The 24,421-nt window shown below is 33.9% G+C and overlaps 1 protein-coding gene across 1 annotated transcript; it reads left to right on the top strand.

Annotated features, from left to right (window-relative positions):
- Positions 1-4,926: 4,926 nt before the first annotated feature.
- LOC149246947 (putative F-box protein PP2-B12) lies at positions 4,927-6,781 on the top strand. Its single transcript, XM_089455798.1, has 3 exons — positions 4,927-5,281; positions 5,784-5,902; positions 6,114-6,781. Exons 1-3 carry the CDS (start codon positions 5,000-5,002, stop codon positions 6,520-6,522), a joined length of 810 nt encoding a protein of 269 aa, XP_089311924.1. The 5' UTR covers positions 4,927-4,999; the 3' UTR covers positions 6,523-6,781.
- Positions 6,782-24,421: the final 17,640 nt, after the last annotated feature.

Below are 24,421 nucleotides of genomic sequence, written 5' to 3'. Positions count from 1 at the left end.
TGCAGGTATAGAATTGCTTTGTGGGATTTGATCCCAAGTGCTGAGTTGATTGCTGTAACTTGCCCGGAATAGCAACCTTGAGTGCTTTGATAATTGTACCTCTATTGGGTGCTGGTGATCATATCATCTCCCCTTGCATTTTGATTATTATTTAGAGAGCCGAAGAACATTCCACTAGAGTCAACAACGGATACATTTTTATTAAGTGCATTTGAAACATTTATTACAACCATAGGAGCATTGAAATCTAAATATAAAGTGAAGAAGTCATCAACTTCAGAGGATAATTCTATTCTTGTGGCTGCCTCTATAATAACCTAACTATTGGTTGCTATCGTTTGGTTCACAATCTGTCGTTGTCCAAGATCTTGAAAATTCATTAAATTATCATACGTGAACTCTTGTGAAATATTAGTAATGAGCTTGCCATGAGAGGATTCTACCCAGCCAAAGGAAGAGATCCCCCTATTGCCAAATGTGTGAAATGATCCATCCAGCTCTTTGAAGTTTGACACCAGAGACAACTCCAACTCCGGCTCCTCATGTCCAATCAATTGCCCTATGATTGCACTACTAGAGTTCCCATCAAGCCACAAGTGCAAGTTCACATCTATAAACCAAACATCCAGAGCATTGGTCATGCCGAAACCAAATGTGTGCTCTTTTCCATCCAACAGCTCCCCCAAAAAGGGTGTAACCTCAATCTCATAGTTAAACCCATTTTTGCAATAAAAAATATAATTAAATAACACATTCCTACATTTATCAAAGTGTTTGTTATGCACTTCACTCTTATTACATTTGACCACCTTTAAAGTGACAAAAATCAAAGTGCATATGAGCTTCTTAAGAGTGGCCTCAAAATAGACCAGAAATGTTCCACATCAAAAAACATTTTCTCAGCATTTGGTAATAACAAATATTTCAGAGATCAAATACCTTTTGCAAATATTTTAAGAATATACAAAAAAAACTTAGCAAGGCAGTTTGGTTTCCTGCCATATTAAACAGGTTGCATTTTGACATCACAACAATCTGAAAATATACACAATATTGAATATATACTCTATACACCGTACTAGGACAATCCACTATCTTATCACTATTTTACTTCTCTGACAATATTCGAAGTTTCACCCGATACTATATCTACATACATGTAAAAGAAGAAGAGAAGAAGCTCCTGATAAACCCTAATGGTTCAACATAAGTATAAATGAAATTAACACTTTAAATGAAACTAACACTTTGAAACATAATCTAAAAGTAAACATCGCACATTAACCCTAAACTTAAAATTAACCTAACACTTAAAAATAAAACCCAACATTGTAATGGGACAGCCATTGAAACAAATAAAGAGCACCATTACAATCGAGGGATTAAACTATGTGTGCCTCAGTAGGCTGCGTTTATAGTCACTAACCCTGGTAATCGAAACCCATAAATTCTCTGAATCTAGGTGACGTTGTCCTTCAGCAAGTTGTGGGCGATGGCAAATTCAGCAACTACTTCCTTACCTTTGTCGCCTACTGGGCCCTCGGGAATCTGCGGGGGAATCGCTATATTCGTAATGACAGCCCGGCTTCAAAGCAACTTAGCTTCTCCGCCATTGCTATAGAAATATTAGAATGTGAGTTCATGTTCATTTAGCTCATTTACCTATACTTGAATCCCCTCTCAGGATGCAAGCTTCAAATCTTCGCTGCCTCCTGCTTACTAAATCTCCTCCTTCACTGCCAATTTCCCAGGGTTATTCCTACGCAGCTCCATTGATTTCGCTTCTTCATTAAAGAAATACAAGTTTTAAAAGATTTTTCAAAAATATAAAGATTACTATTGGCGAGAGGAAAAACAACTACTTCCATGGAAGAGTTTGATTTAACAATCCTCTGAATAATTAATATAAAAATACAGTGTGCGTGAAAATGGGCGTTAATGCAAAATATCTATGCAAAAAATGCAATGACTCTCTGATAACAATTTTCCTCCAAAATAATACACGGTAGGAAATGAACTCTTTATTTAAAACAAGAATTCGTAAGCATTACTATTAATGCAGATTCAAGCTGGAAGCCCTCGGTGTGAGGGAATTCAATTTAACTATATACTAGTCTTGCACTCACGATTTGTTTTTTAAACAATAAAACCCATTCATTTTATACTCACATTAAAGAGTCAGCCATAAAAGACCGTGAGTGCCATTTTTATGGCAGCAGGAAAGAAAAAGTAACAACTCTGAAAAACAATCAGATTATGACAAGAACATAAATTAAACAACTAATTTAAACAACTAAACAACTGATTTAGATGACTATAATAGGAGTAATGAGTATAAGATTTTTCATTACAATGTTTCAAGGTACACACTGCAGAGTCAATGAGCCGTGCGATGGCAATGGCGACTAGTATTGTTCTTGAATTCATAGACGTTGTGCCTTCAATCCAACGGGCAAACCAATCTAGCAAGCAACGGGTGTTGGCGTTGGATAACCCTATGAACAAGAAACAAGGCAAGCCCATGCAATGCAGAGTATTGAAGAAAATGATGAGATGAAAGTGAGAATGCGCTCTGTGAGATGGTTAACACTAATCAGTGCTTGCCAAAAGCCAAGGAAGAAGAACAGTGCTTGCCAAAAGTCAGGGAAGAAGAACAACAACAACAACTGGCGAGGAAAAAGCAGTAAAAATATCTTCAAGAGTGACATAAAAGAATGGGAAAAAGCAGTAAGACAACTCAACCGATATTTGGAAAAAGTAGTCACACTTCAAATCAAATCAACGGTTGAAAGTGTCTCACCTGATCCAACGGAGCAGGGTAGAAGTGTTGACAATTGTTGATGCATAGGAAAGGCCTATCGGCCTAAATATAAATATAAAGAGATAGCAATTCAACGTTTGAATATATTATAAGATTTAACCCTTATTTTATTGGAGGAATGGTGGGCATTAAAATGTTTTCAATTTCAATGGATGAAAAAATAACCTTTGTATTAAGTTTGTAATTGAAAACAATTATAACATTCCAATTTGATTTGCTACATGCGAGAGCCAAATACTTCAAAATTTAGATTTCAAGGTTTCTTGCTAAATATGGAATGAAATTTTTGCATAAAAAAACATGATAATATACATTGAATGTTAAGTGTTTGATGAAGGTTTTATTCCTTAATTATTTGTAGGTTTCATTTTTAGCCTTAAATGTTAGAAGTAACAATTTTAATAGATGATTCACTACTTGAAGATAGGTTGTTTTTATCAATTGTTAGATGTAGTCCCGTGAGAATTTTGTATTTATATGCAAGTCTCTGTTTGGATTGTAAGAAATATATAGGTACACTACTACAAAAAGGGGGGTTTTAAGATAATATTTGAGACAAATTTTGGTTAAATTGTCTTAACTTGAGACAAAAAAAACTTGCGTTGTCTCAAAAATTATTGTCTTAAAAAATATTGTGTTGAAGATTATTGTCTTAAAAAATTGTCTCTATAAAGACAATATATAACACAAGTATTATTGTCTCTTAGGAGACAATTTCATTTTTGTCTGGCTAGATACAACACTCCGATTAGAGACAATATGTCTTTAATACTAGTTATTGTCTCTCTAGAGACAATAAAATTTTTATTTAAAGATCACTTTTGTCTCTCTAGAGACAATATAAAACAATGAATCCAAAAATATCTCACGATTGAAATAAATCGATATAAAAAACATTTAATTAAAAATTAGCTACAAAATCGTTGATTAATTCATGTTAGTGCACAATGGACTAGAACCACCAACCTCCTGCTTGTAAGGCAAACGCTCTTCCATTGAGCTAACACAATTTAAAGAATTACATGAAGAGTTATGGCAATCCTGAAAACTACATTTATAGCCATTCATTTAAACAACAACAAAATATAAAATAAAATAATTATAAAAGCAAAAAAAAAAAAAAGAAAAAAAAAATCTCACACATGATTTATAACCTTTATAAACACTATAATCATGGAGACCATATTTTTAACTTACTAAAACTAGCAATTGCCCCAAAATGTGCAGAGGCCCATTATATCTTTAGCAAAAAAATTCAAAATCTTATATTAATATAGAGTTAAATGTTCATGTATACAAGCATCTATAAAGATAGACTCTATAAAGAATGCATCGCTAAAGATTTAGGCCACACCAAGAGGCAAGTTGGTAATGCCAAAAGAGGGGAGGATCTACATAAGAGAGAATTAAAAACTCTATCCCAAGAAAAGAAACTCTAATGAAGAAAATTATTTCTTAAAAATCTCTAAATAAATTAAAAAAAAACTTAATAGAATTGATATTTTTAATAAACAATTCATCCTCTATAAATCCTAACTTTAAAACTTATAATTGAGAAATATAACTAAGAAATATATATCTTAATTCAGGAATATAACTAAGAAATATATATATATATATATATATAGATATATAACTGCATTACAAACCTGCTCTCTTGCAATGTTTTGTTTAATTTTATACAAATAATATGATACACCTAATTATTTTTAACATTAAATTAATGACCCATCGAATTTAAGTCACGTCTTAGTGCCTGAACCAATCCAACCACACCCAACGCTATCGACATTGATTTTCTGGATAAGGAAAATGTCACAGACCTGTAAATCATACAGGAAAATCGTTCCTAAACGTAACTATGCTTGATATTGTTGTTGGTGGCGATGGGCGAAACATATGTTTACACTTCTGTTTTAATGGCCTAATTGACAGGTCACCAATTTCTCCCGATTCACACGCAATGATTACATCTGTATAACGACTCGGTTCCAAATTTCTTTTCGTACAATTATTAGATGACAAATACTCCTCCGACTTCACTGTACCGCAATATTGAAGTTTTAGTAGCTACATGAGATTCGTGGCGAGAAAATCATGAGCAATTTAACTACCCGAGAACTCTGCAATCTGCATGAGACCATTCTGGTGGAGTTGCCACAGAGCGCTACCACGACCATGGATAAATCGAGTGCACATGAAGATCAGATAAATCTGGAGTTACCAGAGAGCTGTATATCCGCTATTCTTTCCTTCACTACCCCACGTGATATCTGTAGACTCTCAGCCGTCTCGAAAGTGTTCAGATCTGTGGCCTACGACGACTCGCTCTGGAACAAATTCATTCCTCAGAAATGCTACGAAGTCCTACCCAGGGCCGTTATCCCCGTTGCACACTCTTCAAAGAGAGAACTCTACTTTCGCCTCTGCGAATCGATTCTCATAGACCGGGGAACAAAGGTATTTTATACATACATAAGTTTTTTATCAATATAGTTTTAAGGGTCCGCTAGTATAATTATCATGTTTTTTTATAGTGTTTAGTGTTAGTTCAATAGGTACTATTGTATAATTATTTAGTTAATGGAAGGTCATCGGTCAATCTTTTCAGAAGTTTTTTTATTAGGTTAGTGAAATAAACTTATAAAATGTAAAAAGGATTAAATAATCCTTCTCAATAAATCCGCCTAAAAGTATTTACCTAAAAACCATTAATTTATAAACCACATTCCACTTAAGAAAACAAAAAAATCCCTTATCAATGTCTTTATTGTTTTGCTTTTGGAGTAAAAACCTGCTCATACAAACCGTTTATCTCCGGAAATTAAGAAATAAATAGGCATTATGAACCACTCAAAATTTAAATGCCCAAAATCTCTATTATTACTCGTGATGATTGATTGGTTTTGGTCAATAAAATTGACAATTCATTTTTTCGTATTCTTCATTGCTGTGGCTATAGAGATTTTGGCTGGAAAGATCCACAGGGAAGATAGGTTACATGCTATCTGCGAGGCACTTAGACATCATTTGTGGAGAAGATCAACGGTATTGGCAATGGCCATTTAGACAGGACTCCAGGTGAGATTTTATTATTTTTTATTATAATAATTTATTTCTAAATTTATCAATGCACTCGATATGATTTAATTGCTGATGTCTAATATGAAAAAGGATTTTGGTTTAGATGATTCACATATTATTTCGAATAATGGATGGCTTTAAGCTTCATACTAGAGATCCAGCTGGATTTTCTTGAAGTTAGTATAATGTTGATATAAATTGTGTTCAGATTTGAAGAGGTTGCGGAATCGTTAATGATTTGCTGGTTGGAGGTCCAAGGTGGAATCGACTGCAGGCTTTTGTCAGCTAATACGGTGTACAAAGTGGTGTTTCTTCTCAAATTTGGTGAAGAATCGTGTGGGTGGAGTGAAGTGCCCATTAGGTTTTCGGTTATAACGGCAGATGGAAATGAGATGGAATTGGAGGAGTTTTTGATGGAAGGAGCAGAGGAAAGGAAGCGTGTAAATGCGAGCGGATGGATGGAAGTGGTTGCAGGAGAATTCACAGTGAGTGCGGGGGAAGATAACGGTGATGAAAATTTTTCTGTCGTCAGATTTGCTATGAATGACGAGAAATTGAATTGGTGGAAAAGTGGACTTCTTATAGATGGAGTGGTGATTGAACCTTTGACTTCTTAGTTGGTAGATGCTGCCGGGATCGGCGTGTCTTCTTTTGTTCCGCCCAGCGGATGCAGAGATCTTTCTCGTACTTTTTCCACCGACGTAAACTATGCAGTATTTTAACTGTATACTTTAAACAAATTTGGACCCAGGATGAAACCGAGGAAGAGGGCAAATTAGTGAAAATAGCCCTTTTTGTACGAACCCGTAATCTCGGCTAAGATTCTTATATAGCTCGTAGATTCGTTCAGGTTTCCAAATAAAGAAAATATATATTTTTTTGGCGTATTTGTTAGAAATGGCATCTAAGATTGTAACAGTGAAATACGAAATTGTTTTAAATTTGTAATTTTTTTTTGTTTGTTGGCACCTTTAACTCTGTTACAATACGAAATTGTTTTAAATTAGTAATTTTTTTGTTTGTTGACACCTTTAACTTTAACTATAGTGGCTTGATGTGTATTTTTTTTGTTGTTGATTTGTAATGTTTTGTTGAGCGCTTTTTAACGAGTGGTTGCAGTAGTTAAGACTCGGAGGAGGATGTGTTAATTAGTAAAAATTTTCGTATGTATTAAGTAGTTAAAATTATTGGGATTTTGCATGGGCAATACTAGTTTTTAGTATGGTTAGATTCCTTTCCAAGTAATTTTAAACTAGTGATCTTTTCACCATTGAGTAGGTTAACCAAAAAATACTTTGCCACCAACTATTCTATATCCGATGGGTATTTTAAGTTTGTATTATTTTGGTAATTTAATTTAAATATATTTTGAAATTTCGATTTATTCATGTTTCAATAATTCCACCAAGAATTGCTTTGAGTATGGAAGATATATTGTAAAGTTATGTTATGTTATGCAAGCATCTTTACTAGCTTAAATTACATAAAAATAAAAATAAATTACAATAAAAATAAAATTATTGTTTATTAATTAAAACAGTTTAATTTGGTCAACTTAAATAAAATAAAAAATAAATAAAATAAATAAATAAAATAGATTTGATCCCTGCGCCTTGGGTAGATATGAAGCTAACAATGATCTAGGTGGGTACTAATAATAATGTTGATATGTTTATCTATTTTAGAATTGGATTTTTAGAATTTTGATTTGATTAAAAATAATTATTAGGTGGATGGTTTGGATTTCAGTTCAATAAAATATTGTAGAAAATTTTTAGTAGGATACAAAAATTAAAGGTTGAGATTTATAAATTAAAATTTTAGAAGACAAATTTGAGGAATGAATTAGGCAGCTCACACAGGCGCGACAAGATACACCTGGAGACTGTTGACAAATCAACAACACTGTCATTTTCTCATTAATCAAATCAATCAGAAGTGCAAGCATTTATATGATTACATTTAGTTAGGGGGATAAGAACAAACTCCTAAAAATTAGGGCCTAAATCCTAAATAAAAACACAATCCAAACAAATAAGCAACCACTTTTTCCATTATTTCCAAGTCTCTCCCTTAAGGGAGAAAGGATTTATTGCTTGTTAGGTCCCTGTAATACTAGTGATTTCCCCATTACTATTGTCATTGTAGAGCTTATTGTTATCGTTGTGCCCTTATTATCCCCATATTGTTATTATTGTGCCCCATAGAAGCCCACTATTGTTATTTTTGTGTCCTTATATTATTATTGTTATGTCGGCTTTGATTATATTGTGACCCCTTAGACTCCTATTTATAGAAAGGAGGGTTTCTCATTTGTATCATCCAAGAATTGTTCATTTGTGTAATGTAAAGGAGGTTTTCCCCTCGAAGAGGCTGATTTCTAAGTCATTAATCTATCTTTTCTATCTTTTTGTGAGTTGGTTTCATAACATTTGGTATGTGAGCTTTGGATTCTAGGGTTTCGGTGCTCCAAAATAGGTCATCATGGCATTTTCACTATAAAAAATTTTCTGCGATGTGTCAAAATCTCGATGATCCTTTGGTCCAAATTTCAGATCTTGTCTCCTTATATTTTCGTAGATATGATCCAAGGAAGTTGGGGTTTTTGTAGGCTCTCGAAGTACATCCCAAACAGGTGACCTTAGGAAAATCGTCATAACGTTATCTTTGAGTATCAGATTGAAATTTCGTAAGACATTATAGAAAGAGGACAGAATGTAGTTTTTCGTGCATTGTTTTCACGTTCAGTGGAACTTCGTACAAGTTTTCTATACTGAAAAAGTGTATAATGGAGCCAACTTGGGAGATTGGACATAACTATTCCTTGGAGAATCCAATTTTGATCAGACTAGTGGCATTAGAAAGAGGACTCGTAGGGCTATTATAGTTCGCAATTTCAAAACTTGGAGATTCGAAATTTTGAGAGATACATTAGATACAATATTGAGCTCCTACAAAGTGAAAAAATGTGTGTAGTTTTTTTTAAATTTTGCATAAGTTTGCTTGAAAAATTAGTTTGAAGGAATTCAAAGGGCATAGTGAAGCATAATTATCACTATTTGATTCCTAGAAGAAAGAAAATGAAAACCCCTAGTAAGCAACCTGAAAGCCCTAGCATGAGTCATGAAGAAGAGGAAGAAATGCAACAAGATATATCAGTATTACGAGACCAAGTGCAACAAAATTCACTCTCATAAAAAGCAATAGAATCTAAGATGGATGGTTTAAAGAAAGAGGTGGAAACTGAGATGGATGGCATGGAAGGTAAGATAGATGGTTTAAAAAAAGGTGTAGAAACTAAGATGGATGGTTTAAAGAAAGACATAAAAGCTAAGATGAATGACATGGAAGCTAAGATGGATGGTTTAGAAGAAAAACTTAAAGGCGACATGGAAGATCTGAAGACAGCTTTGACAAAGTTTCTGTAATAAGTTCTTACTAATGGTGAAAGGGTAGTAAAGGAAACTCATGATGAGAACAAAAAAATGTTAATCATGATTTCATAGACTCTAGCATTGGATCAAGGACCCACCGTGTTCCAAAGATTGATATGAGGAAGTTTGATGGCAAGAATCTCGTAACATGGATATTACAAATGGAGCAACATGTCGATCTCCATAATGTGTAAAACACACGAAAGGTATGCATTGCAACTTTATATTTGGAACCAAATCAGTTTGAATGGTATTGATGACTTTGCTCTCGTAAACAAATTGCCACTTAGGAAATTTTTACAGATGAAATGATAGCACATTATGAGGACACAAAAATCAACACTTTTTTTAGCCAATTGATAAATATCAAACAAAAGGGTTCAATGATGCAACACATTGAGGACTTCCGAAAATTGAATATAAGGGTAAAAGATATTATGAAGGAGCATAGGATTGATGTGTTCATAGGGACTTTAAAGGATAACATCCAACATGAGGTTCACCTTTGGGAACCTGAGTCATTGGAGAAGGCATTCAAGTTGGAAAGAAAAATGGAAAGAAAAATTATGGCAACAAGGAAGCCTACCACTCACAAGTATAAAGATGGAAGTGTTGATGGCCCTAGCATTCCACAACCTACAAGGTTGAAACCACAACAATCAGAAGAAGAAAGAGCAAAAGGGCTTTGCTATAGTTGTGATAGCAAATACACTAAAGGTCATAAGTCTGTTGAGAAGAAATTATTTTACATAGATTTTGAAGAGGAGGAAGAAAACGAACAAGAAATGTCAAAAGAAGAGGACATACACCAAGAACAAACCCTAAAGAAAGAAGAAATGAATCCGACCATATCTTGTAATGCATTGGCCAGAATTACTACTTCTCAAACTATCAAGATAGAAGGACATATCAAGAAGAAAAAGATAATAGTGTTGATTGATTTAGGAAGCACCCATAATTTTATTCATTGTAAGATAACCAAGGAATTGAATTGATTCCTATATCCGGCACTAGAGTGTCAAGTGATGGTTGCAAGTGGAGGAACCATAAATTGCTCTAGAAAGTGCCATAATATCAAGCTATCCATAGGAGAATATGTATTGAATAGCCCAATGCTTTCCATTCAAATGGATGGTGTTGATGTTGTACTAGGAGTCCAATGGCTACAATCCTTGGGTACAATAGATTTTAATTTCAAGAACTTTTCATGAAATTTTCTTCGAAAGGAAAGGAAGTTGAACTAAGGGGCATCACATGGAAACCGGGAAATATAATTAGCTCTAATGGAATGACAAAGCTTCTAAAGAAATAACAACGAGGTGTAATTGCACAATTATGTTCGCTAGAGGTTCCCACATCAAAATCATCTATTTCTCGAGATCTCCAAAAATTCAGATCTCCAAAAATTCTTAGACAATCATTCCAAGGTATTATAGACTCCCAAAGGCCTCCCACCTATTCGTGATCATGATCATGCTATTCATTTGATTATAGGAAGTGTTCCTCCAAACATCAGGCCTTACAGATATCCCTATGCCCAAAAGAGTGTAACTGAATGTATGGTTACATAAATTCTAGACCATAGGGATTTGAAGCGGAAGATAAAAGAACACTATTTGCAGGTTGAAAAAGGCATTGTATGGTTTGAAGCAAGCTCCCCAAGACCAGTATGCATGCATTGATAATTACTTAGTGAAGTTGGGATTCACAAGAAGTAATGTCGATCTCGACCTCTACTTCAAGGTAATCCAAGATATGCCATTGATTTTGGTTTTATATGTGACAATCTATTCTCAACAGGTAGTGAGCCTCTCATGATCAAGTGTAAGAGGAAGCTAGCCTCTGAATTTGAGATGAAAGACCTTGGTCTCATGCACTACTTTTTAGATCTTGAGGTGTGGAAAAGGCCCGATGAGATTTTCCTTTCATAAGGAAAATATGTTGTGAAGCTGCTGGAAAGATTTGGAATGACTAAATGAAAATCCATGGTTACACCAATGAAAATGAACTTCAAGAAGTTATGTAGTGAAGTTGCAGGTACTGATTTGGAAAATCCATCCGAGTATAGACGACTGATTGGGGCTCTAATGTTCCTTGTGAACATCCTTCCAGATATATATATGCAGTAAACACATTGAATCAATTCATGATCGAGCCCCTCCACACACATTGCATAGTTTCTAAACACATATTGAGATATTTGCATGAGTCGATCACACTTGGCCTCAAATATTCTGTCGCAGATGTTCAACTTCATGGATACAGTGATGTTGACTGGGCTAGAAATTTTATCATTAAGAAGAGTGCATCTAGATGTTGTCTTAGCCTTAGATCTACCATGATATCCTAGATGAGCAGGAAACAGAAGTTTGGAGCATTGAGCACTGCTGAAGCAAAATACATTGACACTAATATGGCTAGCTACAAAGCAATTTGATTAAGAAAGCTCTTTGGAAAGCTATTTGAGCAAGTCCTAGACAATACAGTGATATATTGTGACAACAAGAGTGGGATCCATTAGGGAGAGAATCTCGTGTTCCATGACAATTCCAAAGACATTGAGATTCGATATCACTTTATTCATGACATGGCGCAGAGAGGAGTTGTTAGAGTCCATCACATATCGACGAATGAATATATTGCAAATATTCTCACCAAGGCATTACCGAAAAGAAAGTTCTTGGTCTTCAAAGAGCAGCTTGGACTGATGGATGTGGCCCCTCTGGATAAGGGGAAACGCTGATCGAGGACACTGAGCCAACTCTTCCTACACTGTTTGAGCTCCCAGGGTGAGGAATTGAGGAATTGAGATAGAGAACTCCTAGGGTTGAGGGATCTCTAGAAAATAGGGTACTCCCCTTTCTGTGACCCATATGGTTGAAGATTATGCTCCCCTAACTTCATAGGGGCAGAGAATGTTTCTCCCATGTCTGGTCTTTGCAAAGTATACCCCAATTGGCATCATACCCACAAGTAGGGATTGTTAGGAATACTACTCCTCGTTTGGCCAACAAGTTGAGAGTGTACTTGGGTTGTACAACCTATTTGATTATGAAGCAGGTTTTCTACCACAAGATTATTGAGGTTCATTGTTGGGAAGATCGGTAGCAAATAAGATTGGGTTGACATGGTGATCCCCTTTTGAGATTCTGGTTTGAGGATAAGCTTCCCGATGAGATTCCAGGGTTGAAAATGTGCTCCCATATATGATGAGTTATCATATTTCTCAGTATGGGTGTAAGTTATTTCTCCCTGATTCTTGTTCTTTGAGATACGAGAAAGTTTTAGTAGATAAAGTTGAGTAAAGATAGTCAAAGCATTACAACAACATGATATGATGATGTGAAGATCAACTGCCATATATTGGCAGGTGGAATTCTTCCTAGTTAAGAAGGAGTGTAAATTTTTTCAACTAGGGACAAGTTCCACATTGGACAACCCAGATGATTGAGATGATGTTTTCATTAAATTCCTCTTTTCGAGAGGACCAAAATCAACCTAAAGATCACCCAATTTGGTCAAGCAGATGTTGAGTTTTGGATTATTTTATTCATACATGTATTATGGAATGGGCCGGCCCTAACCACATGTGTAACTTCTTAGGTCAGCCTCTACCCCAAGTGGACCCTCAAAAAAGCCAATAAATGGAAGCGACCTCAAGCTCATTTCATCAGAATGATCAATGCATCTTCTATTCTTCCGTTTTGTCTTGGTTCACACAGGTTCAACGGAAGGAGTTCGTGCAAGGGTTAAAAATCATAGACTTGAGGCTCACTCAGACTTAGGGTTTTCTGATTCCTCGACATTAGCATGGATTAGGAATTTTAGTCCTTGAACACTGGAACATAGTGGAAAAGGAAGCATCGAAAGAGCCCTAGACACTCACACATAAGCTCATAGGAGCGTCCAGGGGTTCAGAGACAGATCGGGTTGCATTAGTCCCTCGACACTCACATAGAGTAGTCCTGAGAGTGTTTATGCTGTCCTAGATGCACACACAGTAATTGTAAGGGGGTCTATAATGTTTGTTGTTGTGTTTTACCCCGAACGCACACATAGAGTTTTCCTAAGAGCATCCGAGCAATTACAAACACCCTCACAAAGTGTCCGAGAGAGCGTCGAGGGAGTTTCATATGCACACATTCAGTTTTGATGAGAGCGTTGAGGGTCTTGATCTAGGGTTTGACATTTTGCCTTTAGTTGGATTCAGTGATCTAGTGGATCTAGGTTTGTCTCTGCTATTATATAGACGTGTAGAGATGATTTGTAGATATCCGCTGCAAACATATGTATTAGGCCCATTGTACTCTTTGCTGAAAACATTTTTTGATGATCTATTAAAGAAGAAGATTTGAAAGGGTTCCCCCTTGTGGGGTTTTTCGCTGGTCTTGGACCAATCTGCTATCTCTTATGGTTGTGATGTTGTATTATTTGTCACTGCATATATTTTTCTTTCTTCAATTACATTTATAATTGTTATATTGCTAATAATTGGATGCATTATTAATAAAGAAGTAAATTGGGCTAAAGTAATTGATAAAACATAGAACAATTAAAAAATTTAACACTGGGGCCTTTATATTTCTGCAAATAGGTTAGCCTTTACATTTGAGCAAGTAGCATTTCCATTTTTCTAAATAGTGTAACATTTCCATTTCTACAAAGTAGATTAGGACTTTCCTTTCATGCAATTTCTTTCTTTGTAAATCTAGATTCAATTGATAGAGTGGTATTTGTATACCTTGGTCTGGTCCATTGCTTCAAAGTGACTTGAGTAGATCCTTCAAAGTGACTTAAGTAGATCTTAGCCTACCGTGCATACAACACTATCACCTCTTAAGTTTGTAAGAACCCCATGTTGATAATTAAACCTAGTAGTCTTGGGAGTTGCAACAATCTTGTTGCAATGTTGAAGCTCATCAATTTAATCAATAAACAAATAAAATCTTAATAAATTAACTAATAAACATATAATTAGAAATAATAGTATTTATATCAAGAGATATGAAATACGTATAAAATATAAATTGTAGCTATAAATTAAGATCCATTTTAATTATGAATTTCATATTTAATAGAAACATAAATATCTCCCTATATATATCAAATTAAAAAAAATTATAAACAAGTCAAAGAAAAATGTTTTAGGGTTTTAATAAAGTTAAAAATAAAAATAATTTTAGAGATATGAAATTTATATAAAACAAAATATTATTATTAAGAACGAGCATAGATCTATCTTAATTTCAAATCTTTTGCACTTAAAAAGAGGTTTGCATCTTGAGATATTTGATCCCTCTAAGAGTTTGGTAGACTTAGAGTTAAGATGGATCTTTGGTGGTTATTAATTAGTATTGAAGAGATTGTAACATCAAGCACATCTATATGCTTATGTGGGAAAAAAATAAAAATAAAAATTGATTTGATAAAATAATAATAGATAAATGCAATTGTGTATCCTTAATTTTAGATTTAATAAGCATATAGGAATAAATCTTTTGAGATCAAATTATTTCTCAAATATCTCACTCTAAAAATATGCGCATTCAAAAAAAATAAAAATAAATCATTTAACATTGGGAAAATCCAAAATTAAAATAAATACATTGATAATTAATAACATCATATGTCAACATTATAAATAAATATATGCCAAGTTTAAGTTCTAGAAAACAAAAAAATAGCCAAAAATAAACAAAGACCTAGAATGCATATTCTAGCTAGTTAAGGATGGCTTCGCTTTGACAACAGGTAACACATCAATACTATAAAGAATTATACTACAAAAGAGGACCAACGATTCTCGTTTCCCATGAACTATTAAATGCAAGTAACAAATCTGACAATAAGGGCCATTTAAGTAGGTTCATCCAAAGAATGTTCATTTTTGACTATTTTGTAACGATATTACACTATTTGTGGTAGTCCCTATTATTTTCACCAAAGGAAAACTATTAGAGCTTTTAGAAAGTACTCTTATGAATGGCACATGAGAACAAGGGTTCCTAAATTTTTTTTATTGGGTGGTGGATTTGATTATAGACAGGATGATAAATGATGGAGGTTTTGATATTGAACGCAAAAGTTTTGTAATTTCTTGGAATTGAAGAAATGTTGGTTTACCAATAGTTTGTAGATCAGATGTTTTGTGAGTTCTCAAACTATAGGTCGATGTCTGGATGTTAAGTGCTTGACAATTTCCCATTTGTGAAGTGTCAGTTGTCAAATGCTTCAAATGTTCACACTACATCGAATACCAAAGATTTTCTTTGCAAACATTTGATGAAATTCTTGCTTTCCTTTTGTTTGTAGAAGACACGTTAAGAGATATTGCAGGCCAATTGTTTGTTAAAAGTTTTGTTCGTGGAAATGTTTGCAGAGTTATTTTTCATTGAAGGTCAAACGCACCAGCCAATTGTTTGTTAAAAGTTTTGTTCGTCGAAATGTTTGCAGAATTATTTTTCATAGAGGTCAAACCCAAAAAAATTTAGTGGAGGTTTCATGGCCAAAGATACGTTGTTTCATCAACAGTCAAATGCATTTATTGATATCAATCATTAATTTCCAGATGCTAATAGAGACTTTTTTCGAGAAGTCATTAATTTTGTGGCTGAATTTCACTCGATACGTGGTTCCTATTTAAATAAATACTATCACCACAAAATTCTTATATATATATATATAAAAAGAGACAGCAGTTCAACGTTTGAATATATTATAAGATTTAACCCTTATTTTATTGGAGGAATGGTGGGCATTAAAATGTTTTCAATTTCAATGGGTGAAAAAAAAACCTTTGTATTAAGTTTGTAATTGAAAACAATTATAACATTCCAATTTGATTTGCTACATGCAAGAGCCAAATACTTCAAAATTTAGATTTCAAGGTTTCTTGCTAAATATGGAATGAAATTTTTGTGTAAAAGAACATGATAATATATATTGAATGTTAAGTGTTTGATGAAGGTTTTATTCCTTAATTATTTGTAGGTTTCATTTTTAGCTTTAGATGTTAGAAGTAACAATTTTAATAGATGATTCACTATTTGAAGATAGGTTGTTTTTATCAATTGTTAGATGTAGTCTCGTGAGAATTTTGTATTTATATGCAAGTCTTTGTTTGGATTGTAAGAAATATATAGGTACACTACTACAAAAAGGGGGGTTTTAAGACAATATTTGAGACAAATTTTGGTTAAATTGTCTTGAATTGAGACAAAAAAAACTTGTGTTGTCTAAAAAATTATTGTCTTAAAAAATATTGTGTTGAAGATTATTGTGTTAAAAAATATTGTCTTAAAAAATTGTCTCTATAAAGACAATATATAACACAACTATTATTGTCTCTTAGGAGACAATTTCATTTTTGTCTGGCTAGAGACAACACTCCGATTAGAGACAATATGTCTTTAATACTAGTTATTGTCTCTCTAGAGACAATAAAATTTTTATTTAAAGATCACTTTTGTCTCCTCTAGAGACAATATAAAACAATGAATCCAAAAATATCTCACCATTGAAATAAATCGATATAAAAAACATTTAATTAAAAATTAGCTACAAAATCGTTGATTAATTCATTTTAGTGCACAATGGAATCAAACCACCAACCTCCTGCTTGTAAGGCAAACGCTCTTCCATTGAGCTAACACAATTTAAAGAATTACGTAAAGAGTTATGGCAATCCTGAAAACTACATTTATAGCCATTCATTTAAACAACAACAAAATATAGAATAAAATAAAATAAAATAATTATAAAAGAAAAAAGAAAAAAAAATCTCACACATGATCTATAACCTTTATAAAAACTATAATCATGGAGACCATATTTTTAACTTACTAAAACTAGCAATTGCCCCAAAATGTGCAGAGGCCGATTATATCTTTAGCAAAAAAATTCAAAATCTTATATTAATATAGAGTTAAATGTTCATGTATACAAGCATCTATAAAGATAGACTCTATAAAGAGTGCATCGCTAAAGATTTAGGCCACACCAAGAGGCAGGTTGGTAGTGCCAAAAGAGGGGAGGATCTACATAAGAGAGAATTAAAAACTCTATCCCAAGAAAAGAAACTCTAATGTAGACCCCATTTGTATTATTTTGAGTTATCCCATTGGATTATGAAGGACTTATAAATTGTTTTGAATTTTTTATGATGAGTGACATCAATTGAGAATTTGCTTGACATCAAAGGAATTTGTTGAAAACTTAAGTGGAAAGATGTACTTTTCTTATGCAATAATGCCAAAGTTATCATGCATTAAGCATTGGAGAAGTAGAAAATCTAGAGAGATACTGATTGTAAAGGGGTTTCACTAATAGAGAGATATTGGAATTGATAATGCAATAGGAAAAGAAACCAAAACACACTAGATATCTATTGGACTTGATAATGAAATAGGAAAAGTAACAAAACACACTACAAAAAGAAACAAAAAACATAGCTAAAAACATACAAATTAGATCTTTTGGAAAGTCCAAGAGAGACATTGGATTCGATAATGCAATAAGAAATGGAACGAAAACACACTACAAGAACAAACAAAAATCATAGATAAAAAATTAAAGGTTACATTTTTTCTAAAGTGCAAATTGCATAATAAATTTATAACTGTTATTTTGAAGTGGCAACCTTGATTGAAGAAAGTACAAATTTCAAATTTATCACTAGTGTGATACAAAGTTAATTATAAATAGATATTCAAATGTGTACTTAAAAAAACATCTTAAAATAAAACTATTTCAAAACTTCCACTATAAAAAATCTCATTGCTATTTCTTACAAAAACACGTAATGCATCCCCACATAATTGAATTGGCCCATAAAAAGGCACACCATAAGGGAAAATAGAAGGTTAAATTCAATGAAAACAGTCTCAACTCATGCATTGAACTAAACGATGAATGAACTATATAAATCAGATTGAGTTTGGATGAAGGATAAATGATCTTGCATGGATAGGAGTCGAATATCATCACCCAACAAGCACACACTTCATTCTAATTCAGGTTTTATTCATTTGTTATTCCGGGGAGTTCGGTGTTTCCATTTGAAGTGATAGTTTGTATGGTTATACATTAGAAGGTTGTGTGGGAAATAATTGACATCTTAGGTGTGGTGCATGCTTGCCTTCCAAAAAGATCTTTGTGCCCATGCCATTGCCAAAAAATTACAGAGTTGAATTTTTCAGTAAAAGACAGTAAATCTCAGGACAGCAAACCTATCAGTTTTCTACAATGTAAAACCAATAGTGAAGACTATATATCGATCTAATTTACTACCAATAGTGTACGTGATGTATATGCAAATCTAAATCAGAGGGATGTTCCAGTTGCAAAAAATAAACGATATGATCGCATTGTCAACAGGTTTGGTAGATATAGTTACAAAATTATAATGTTTACTTCTTGAAAAGAAGAACATTGGTGACTATATTCCAAGACATTCATAGCTCAACCATTGATGAATACAGGATGTCAATTCCCAATGTTTCATGGGGCAGTAAAAGGCAAGTTAAGACAAGCCAACAAGGGATGGATAATGTAACTTTATATTTAGACCCACATGTGCTCAACAATAGACATCCATAGAAAAGGAGAGGGGAATAAGACTAGTTTTGCAACAATAAAGAGGAAAATAAAACTCACACTACATGCAGCTAATGGAAATGGACTCAAAATATTATATAGTCTAGTGACACAGTCACTGCTCTCTTACAACACTCTAGAATGTAGAAGAGCTTTGGCCTCTGCTAGCGTTGTTGTTGTGAGTTGTACTTGCATCACCCAACAAACATGTGAAATCTCATTACGGTTTTGGAATGCCACCAATGCCTTGAAAAGTGTCTCTAATGGATTGGAGTGTGCCAACAATGTCCATAATAGTAGGTCATCCTTCAGGAGAATCTCTTGTGCAAAGTAAATGCATGCTTAAGGATTGATTGAGGCAGCTAAGATCTTTATCTGTTTGAGTGCTCGTACTAGCCCCTCTCAATAAAGGCCCCTAGCAATAATTTGTCTATCTAGCTGATACTTAATATAATGTATAAAAAAGAAATGGCAAATAGAAAGCACCAAATGCCATCTAGGTACGGTAGGATAAATACTCTGTGATATGATCACATGTACTTAAGAAATGAACCTTCCAAATAAAATGCAAACAAAGGGAATGCTATCTTGCTATGTTCATGAAATGTTGCTACTCAAAATTAATTGCCCACATTTATCACATCATTGTAAGTTGTATGCATTATACCATTGTATGCGGTGGAAAATCAATATTAACTTTACATGTTATGCTTCATTGCTGACTGAAAAGATCCATACCTCAGAAATCAAGGTCAAGACAACATATATTTTGTCGCATGCAGGATAGTGAGATTTGAGGGTAACAACATTTGATAATATGGACGAAACCCAGTCAGGATCACGAATTGGGGCAGACCATATGGGCCCAACCATATTAAATTTCTTACCACAATCGTTGCATTCTTGAGGAACAAATGGGCCACAAATAGGTGCATATCATACACTATTATTCTTGAGCATACCAAGGCCATGGGTTGCAAGTATCAACTAAATTTGAAGCAAGACTAAACTTGCATATATTTTACAACACAATTTTTTAAAAAATGATTTCATTACTTTGGTGTACATTGCTAAAAAAGGTTTCTAAAAACATTTGAAGATATGAAGCTTATTTGCGGTTTATTTTGTGCCTAAAAAAATTGAAGAGATATCACCATCTTTTAAAATGGCAAGTTAAGCATACCTTGTTGACATTTTTGCTAGAAGGTACAAATGGAATGAATCACATCCAATACATTGGTACACATAAGACAATTTCAGAGGAGTGTTTTCCATTGCATTTGTTCTGTACAAGCACATAGAGAAGGTTAGATATTTATGGCTATCAAAGGAAGACCCAATCAATGTTGTTAGATCAAGTTCTATACTCCTCGGAGCATTCAATCCAATCACTAAAGAAAGTTCAATGAGGTGGAAATATATATAGAAAATAGAAACTAATGTTACCAATAAATTATGGGGGGGGGGGGGGGGGGGGTGCGCTCCTTTCCAAAGTCATTGGAAGATAGAAATAGGATAAGCTCAACTAAGTATTAGTTGGAACTATTATAATTTGTTGTCCTTTCAATTTGTGATTACATTTTAAACTGTAACTCCTATGAACTATAACTGTAATACACAAAATCTCTTTCTGTAATACACAGAGAATCTTTGTGAGTAAGAATTGTTGATTTGAGAAGAGGAATTAATGGAAGAAGGAGAAAGTATGTGTGCATCCTCATCATCAGTGCAGAGCTCCATGTTCTTCACATACACAACCAACTGCACAATTTTATTTGGGACCCCGCTCCTTGAGTGCCTTGATCCTATCCTGTAGCTGCTTCACATACTTGATGATATAGAATCAAGTATAGGCCAATAAAGAAGAATCCAATATTACTATTATTACTATGATAGTTTGGGTTGAAGAATCATGTTTTTCAGTTTACTTTTACAAATTTTGTTCTTGTAGATGGGACTATTAAACCTTATTCTGAGTGGAATAATTACATTTCATAATTTTCGTAATGAAAACTTGCAATTTTAACAACCCATCGAAAATCGATCTAATTTATAAATAAATCATAGTGAAAAGTACACGAATAATCTATTCTAGTTATTTTAAGAATTCTCTAAACTATGGAAGAGTACTTACATTAACTCCAGAAACAGTGGGTGGTACTTTCCGGGAGAGAACCAAGGCAGAGTGAAGAAATAAATTGTATCTGGATATGGTGGATGACAGGATTAGTTACATTTTATGAAAGTAATCAATAAACACGCAATACCATAGTACTAAATTTTTTACATGATAAGATACACATCATTTGAGGGATTTATGACCTAGTAGTCTTCCAGTGCGATTTTTTGGAAATTTTTCTAGTTTATTTTTCTATCTAGTTTGTTTTGGTCGGAATTCATTTAAATCACAAGTGTGACAAGTGAACTCTTCACAATCGAAGTGATTCAAAGGTTTTTGAGGGTGTTGAATCCATATATGTGCAAAAAAACTAGTTTAAACAACACAAATCCAAATTTGGCCACATATGTTTTCACAAAAGTTTGACCAGAAAACTGCTAGAAACTCCAAAACTACTCCATTTATTATTGTGCAACTAAATTCCCAACCCCTCATCTGCATCATAGGGGAAAATGTTTGGCCAAATTTTCTAATCATTACTACTTTGCATTGATGAAACATATTCATTGAATTGAATTAACGAAACTGACAAGTGATAGGGGCTTTGGGTGTAAGAAAAACTCCAATAAGAGAAATGGCAATACCAGTTGCTCCACTTCCTCTTAAATTAGGAACGAACATTCCTTTTAACACCTCATTGGCTTTAGGATTTGCATATTCCAGCTCTCCAACGAAACAAACAAACATTGTAAGTACAAGAAAAGCAATGATCGCCTCCAAATTTCTTATCTGCAATGTCCCAAGATATAACACAAGATAAAAGGCTTTGAACTTTGCATACTAACACTTTTAACACTACTGTATTTATTGTGCTATGCTTACAAATGCAGGTAGAAATCCACATGGAAAATTTCAAAACATCATTGGACAAACATATAGCAATAATAACAATATCATACTTTTTTAGATTATAGTGAATGTCAAGGCACAACGCATTCAATATCCTAAATACAATTTAAGTTTCAGCCATTACCCAAATTAATCCCCCTATTGAATATTCCAATGTTACATGGGGATGCATCCCCCAGATTGGAAAGTGCATGCCCAACATTTACCACACACTCCAGAGATGGGGGTCCTTGGAAAAACATTTCACCACATCCCCCTTTTGGGGAAACTCAGGGCAACATTTCCCTAATGTGAGAGAAGCATTTTACCAAAAAGGGGGTGTTTGGTGGCCCCTCCCCCAGAACAGGAATGCCCAGACCCACTCACATCAAATTTTTTGTTCAATAAAATGAAGATATGAAAAAAATAGGAGATTGAGCTTTGAGTATATGTTTTGTTCAATAAAATGAGGATACGAGAAAAATAGGAGATTGAGCTTTGAGGACTCTGTGACTTTAGTAATTAATAGTAATATTACATTCTTGAAGTAAGGTGAAAATTTTCAAGTGACACTCCTTTATCTCATAGTCTACTTTACACTGTTTCGAGATGTTTGAGGGTGATTCCAACCTCATCAGACATCATATGGAGAATGTAGAATTTTATATCCCATTCAGAATTTAGGAGACTAAACAGATTTCAAGATTGGCAAAATTATAGTGTTTCCACTAGATTGCACAATGATGAATTTGCATGGGATGAATTGTTATTGTTGATATTTTATCATTATTTTTTATTTATTTATTTTGGAGATGGGGACCCCTATGCTAGGGATCCTAACGTCCCCTTGTCCTCCCTGAATGTCTTTAAAATTTAGGGATGCTCCCACATATCTCGCTTTTAATTCCCCCCACTTCCACATCCCCCCATCGTGGAAACTTGGTGGAACATAGAAATATTCATGTGCATCAGTTACACGATATATTTGTTACTACTGCAAATAATATCAACTCACCATCCATAATGAATAAATTGGTTAAGATTCTTTGTAAGATTCTTAAGGTCGTCATTCAATGGTAATACCACTCGCTATTGTAGAGTGTTGTGTTCTACAATTCAGGCTATTATATTATGCAATTCCTCTTTGGTCTTTCCATCTCCACAATCTCTATTTGTAAGCATTTGAATTACATGATGCTAGATTATAGGGTTACTGGTTTCAGAAATGTAGGTAGCAGTTTTCTTGGATTCTGCAACTTAAGAAAGCAAATCTTCTAAATTCTACAATATCTGGTTATAGGGATGTTCATCGCCTTATGAGATCTTGTTGTGGATGCTACCTTGCAGGGGTTTGCTTGTCATCTTCATTGCTCGGTGCCCAATAGATGTGGGATTTTTCCTCTATTTTTCACTTCCATAATTTACTAATGCATAATAAACCTCTGACACTAGTGCACCTATTGTGCTATTTCATAAATGCAGGTAGAAATCTACAGAAACATTTTTAAGAGTCATTAGAAAAAAATATAGCAGTTATACTATCGTACTTCTTTAGATTATAGTGGTTTTACAAGGCACAATGCACACAATATTCTAAATACAATTCAAGTTTTAGTGACTACCGAAAATTAATCCCCTATTGGATGAGTATATACATTGGTGACAAGATCACAGCTGCGAGGAATTTCAATTTTCCTTCTATAGTGAATGACTTGGTTAAGCTTATTTCCAAGCTTCTCAAGGCCATCACTGACTGGCAATGCAAATCCCTATTGAAGGGTGTTTTATTCTGCAATTTAGAATGTTGCATTCTGTGATGCCTATCTGTGGATTCTGGTTATGCAACTCCCTAATGCAGGTCATTGTATTCTGCAATTCAAGGTGCTATGCTTGTGAGCATTTGAATTGCACAATGCTAGGTTATAGGCTTCTTTCAGAAAGATAGGTTTAGTAGTTCTTCCATCTCCTGCAACTTTACAATGTAAAATTTCTAAATTCCACAATATTGTGTGGCATGTTTTGCAGTTCTCCCATCTTCAACAACTTTAGAATGAAAATTTTCTACATTCCACAATATTTGGTTATGGCCATGTTCCTGTTGCTTATGTGATTTCTCTATGCAACTACAAATTCTTGATGTTGATTCTACCTTGTAGGTGTTTGTCTATATTCTTCATACTAATTCCATATAGCCAACTTTGTACATTTCCTGGTCCCACTACAAAAGTATTCAATTTCCATGATACAGAAAGCCATGTGCACATCAAGTTTTATTGTCGGGAAACAAAAGGATGCATTGTAACTGTTAGTGTAAGTATCTGCATACTTCCATTAGGGATCAAATTTGCTCTTTGCATTTTCATTTTAGGGGTCTCATACTGAAAATTCTTACATCATTTCATTAGGTCATGTCAAACTGATCCACTGATGGTTGTCTTCTCTTCAAAAAATCTAATTTCTCCCTCGTAGAGTATACTTGCT

The sequence above is a fragment of the Pinus tabuliformis genome, chromosome 7 (assembly GCF_031772625.1).
Source record: "Pinus tabuliformis cultivar Carrire ecotype Pingquan chromosome 7, CPIR1, whole genome shotgun sequence".
NCBI lineage: Eukaryota > Viridiplantae > Streptophyta > Pinopsida > Pinales > Pinaceae > Pinus > Pinus tabuliformis.
Note: the sequence above shows the minus strand (reverse complement) of the source record. Positions and strands in the feature narration are given on the sequence as shown.

Coding starts and splice junctions, on each gene's coding strand:
- LOC149246947 (XM_089455798.1), top strand. CDS start 5,000: ATGGATAAATCGAGTGCACATGAAGATCAGATAAATCTGGAGTTACCA. Junction 5,282..5,783: donor TCATAGACCGGGGAACAAAG/GTATTTTATACA, acceptor CTGTGGCTATAG/AGATTTTGGCTGGAAAGATC. Junction 5,903..6,113: donor CCATTTAGACAGGACTCCAG/GTGAGATTTTAT, acceptor AATTGTGTTCAG/ATTTGAAGAGGTTGCGGAAT.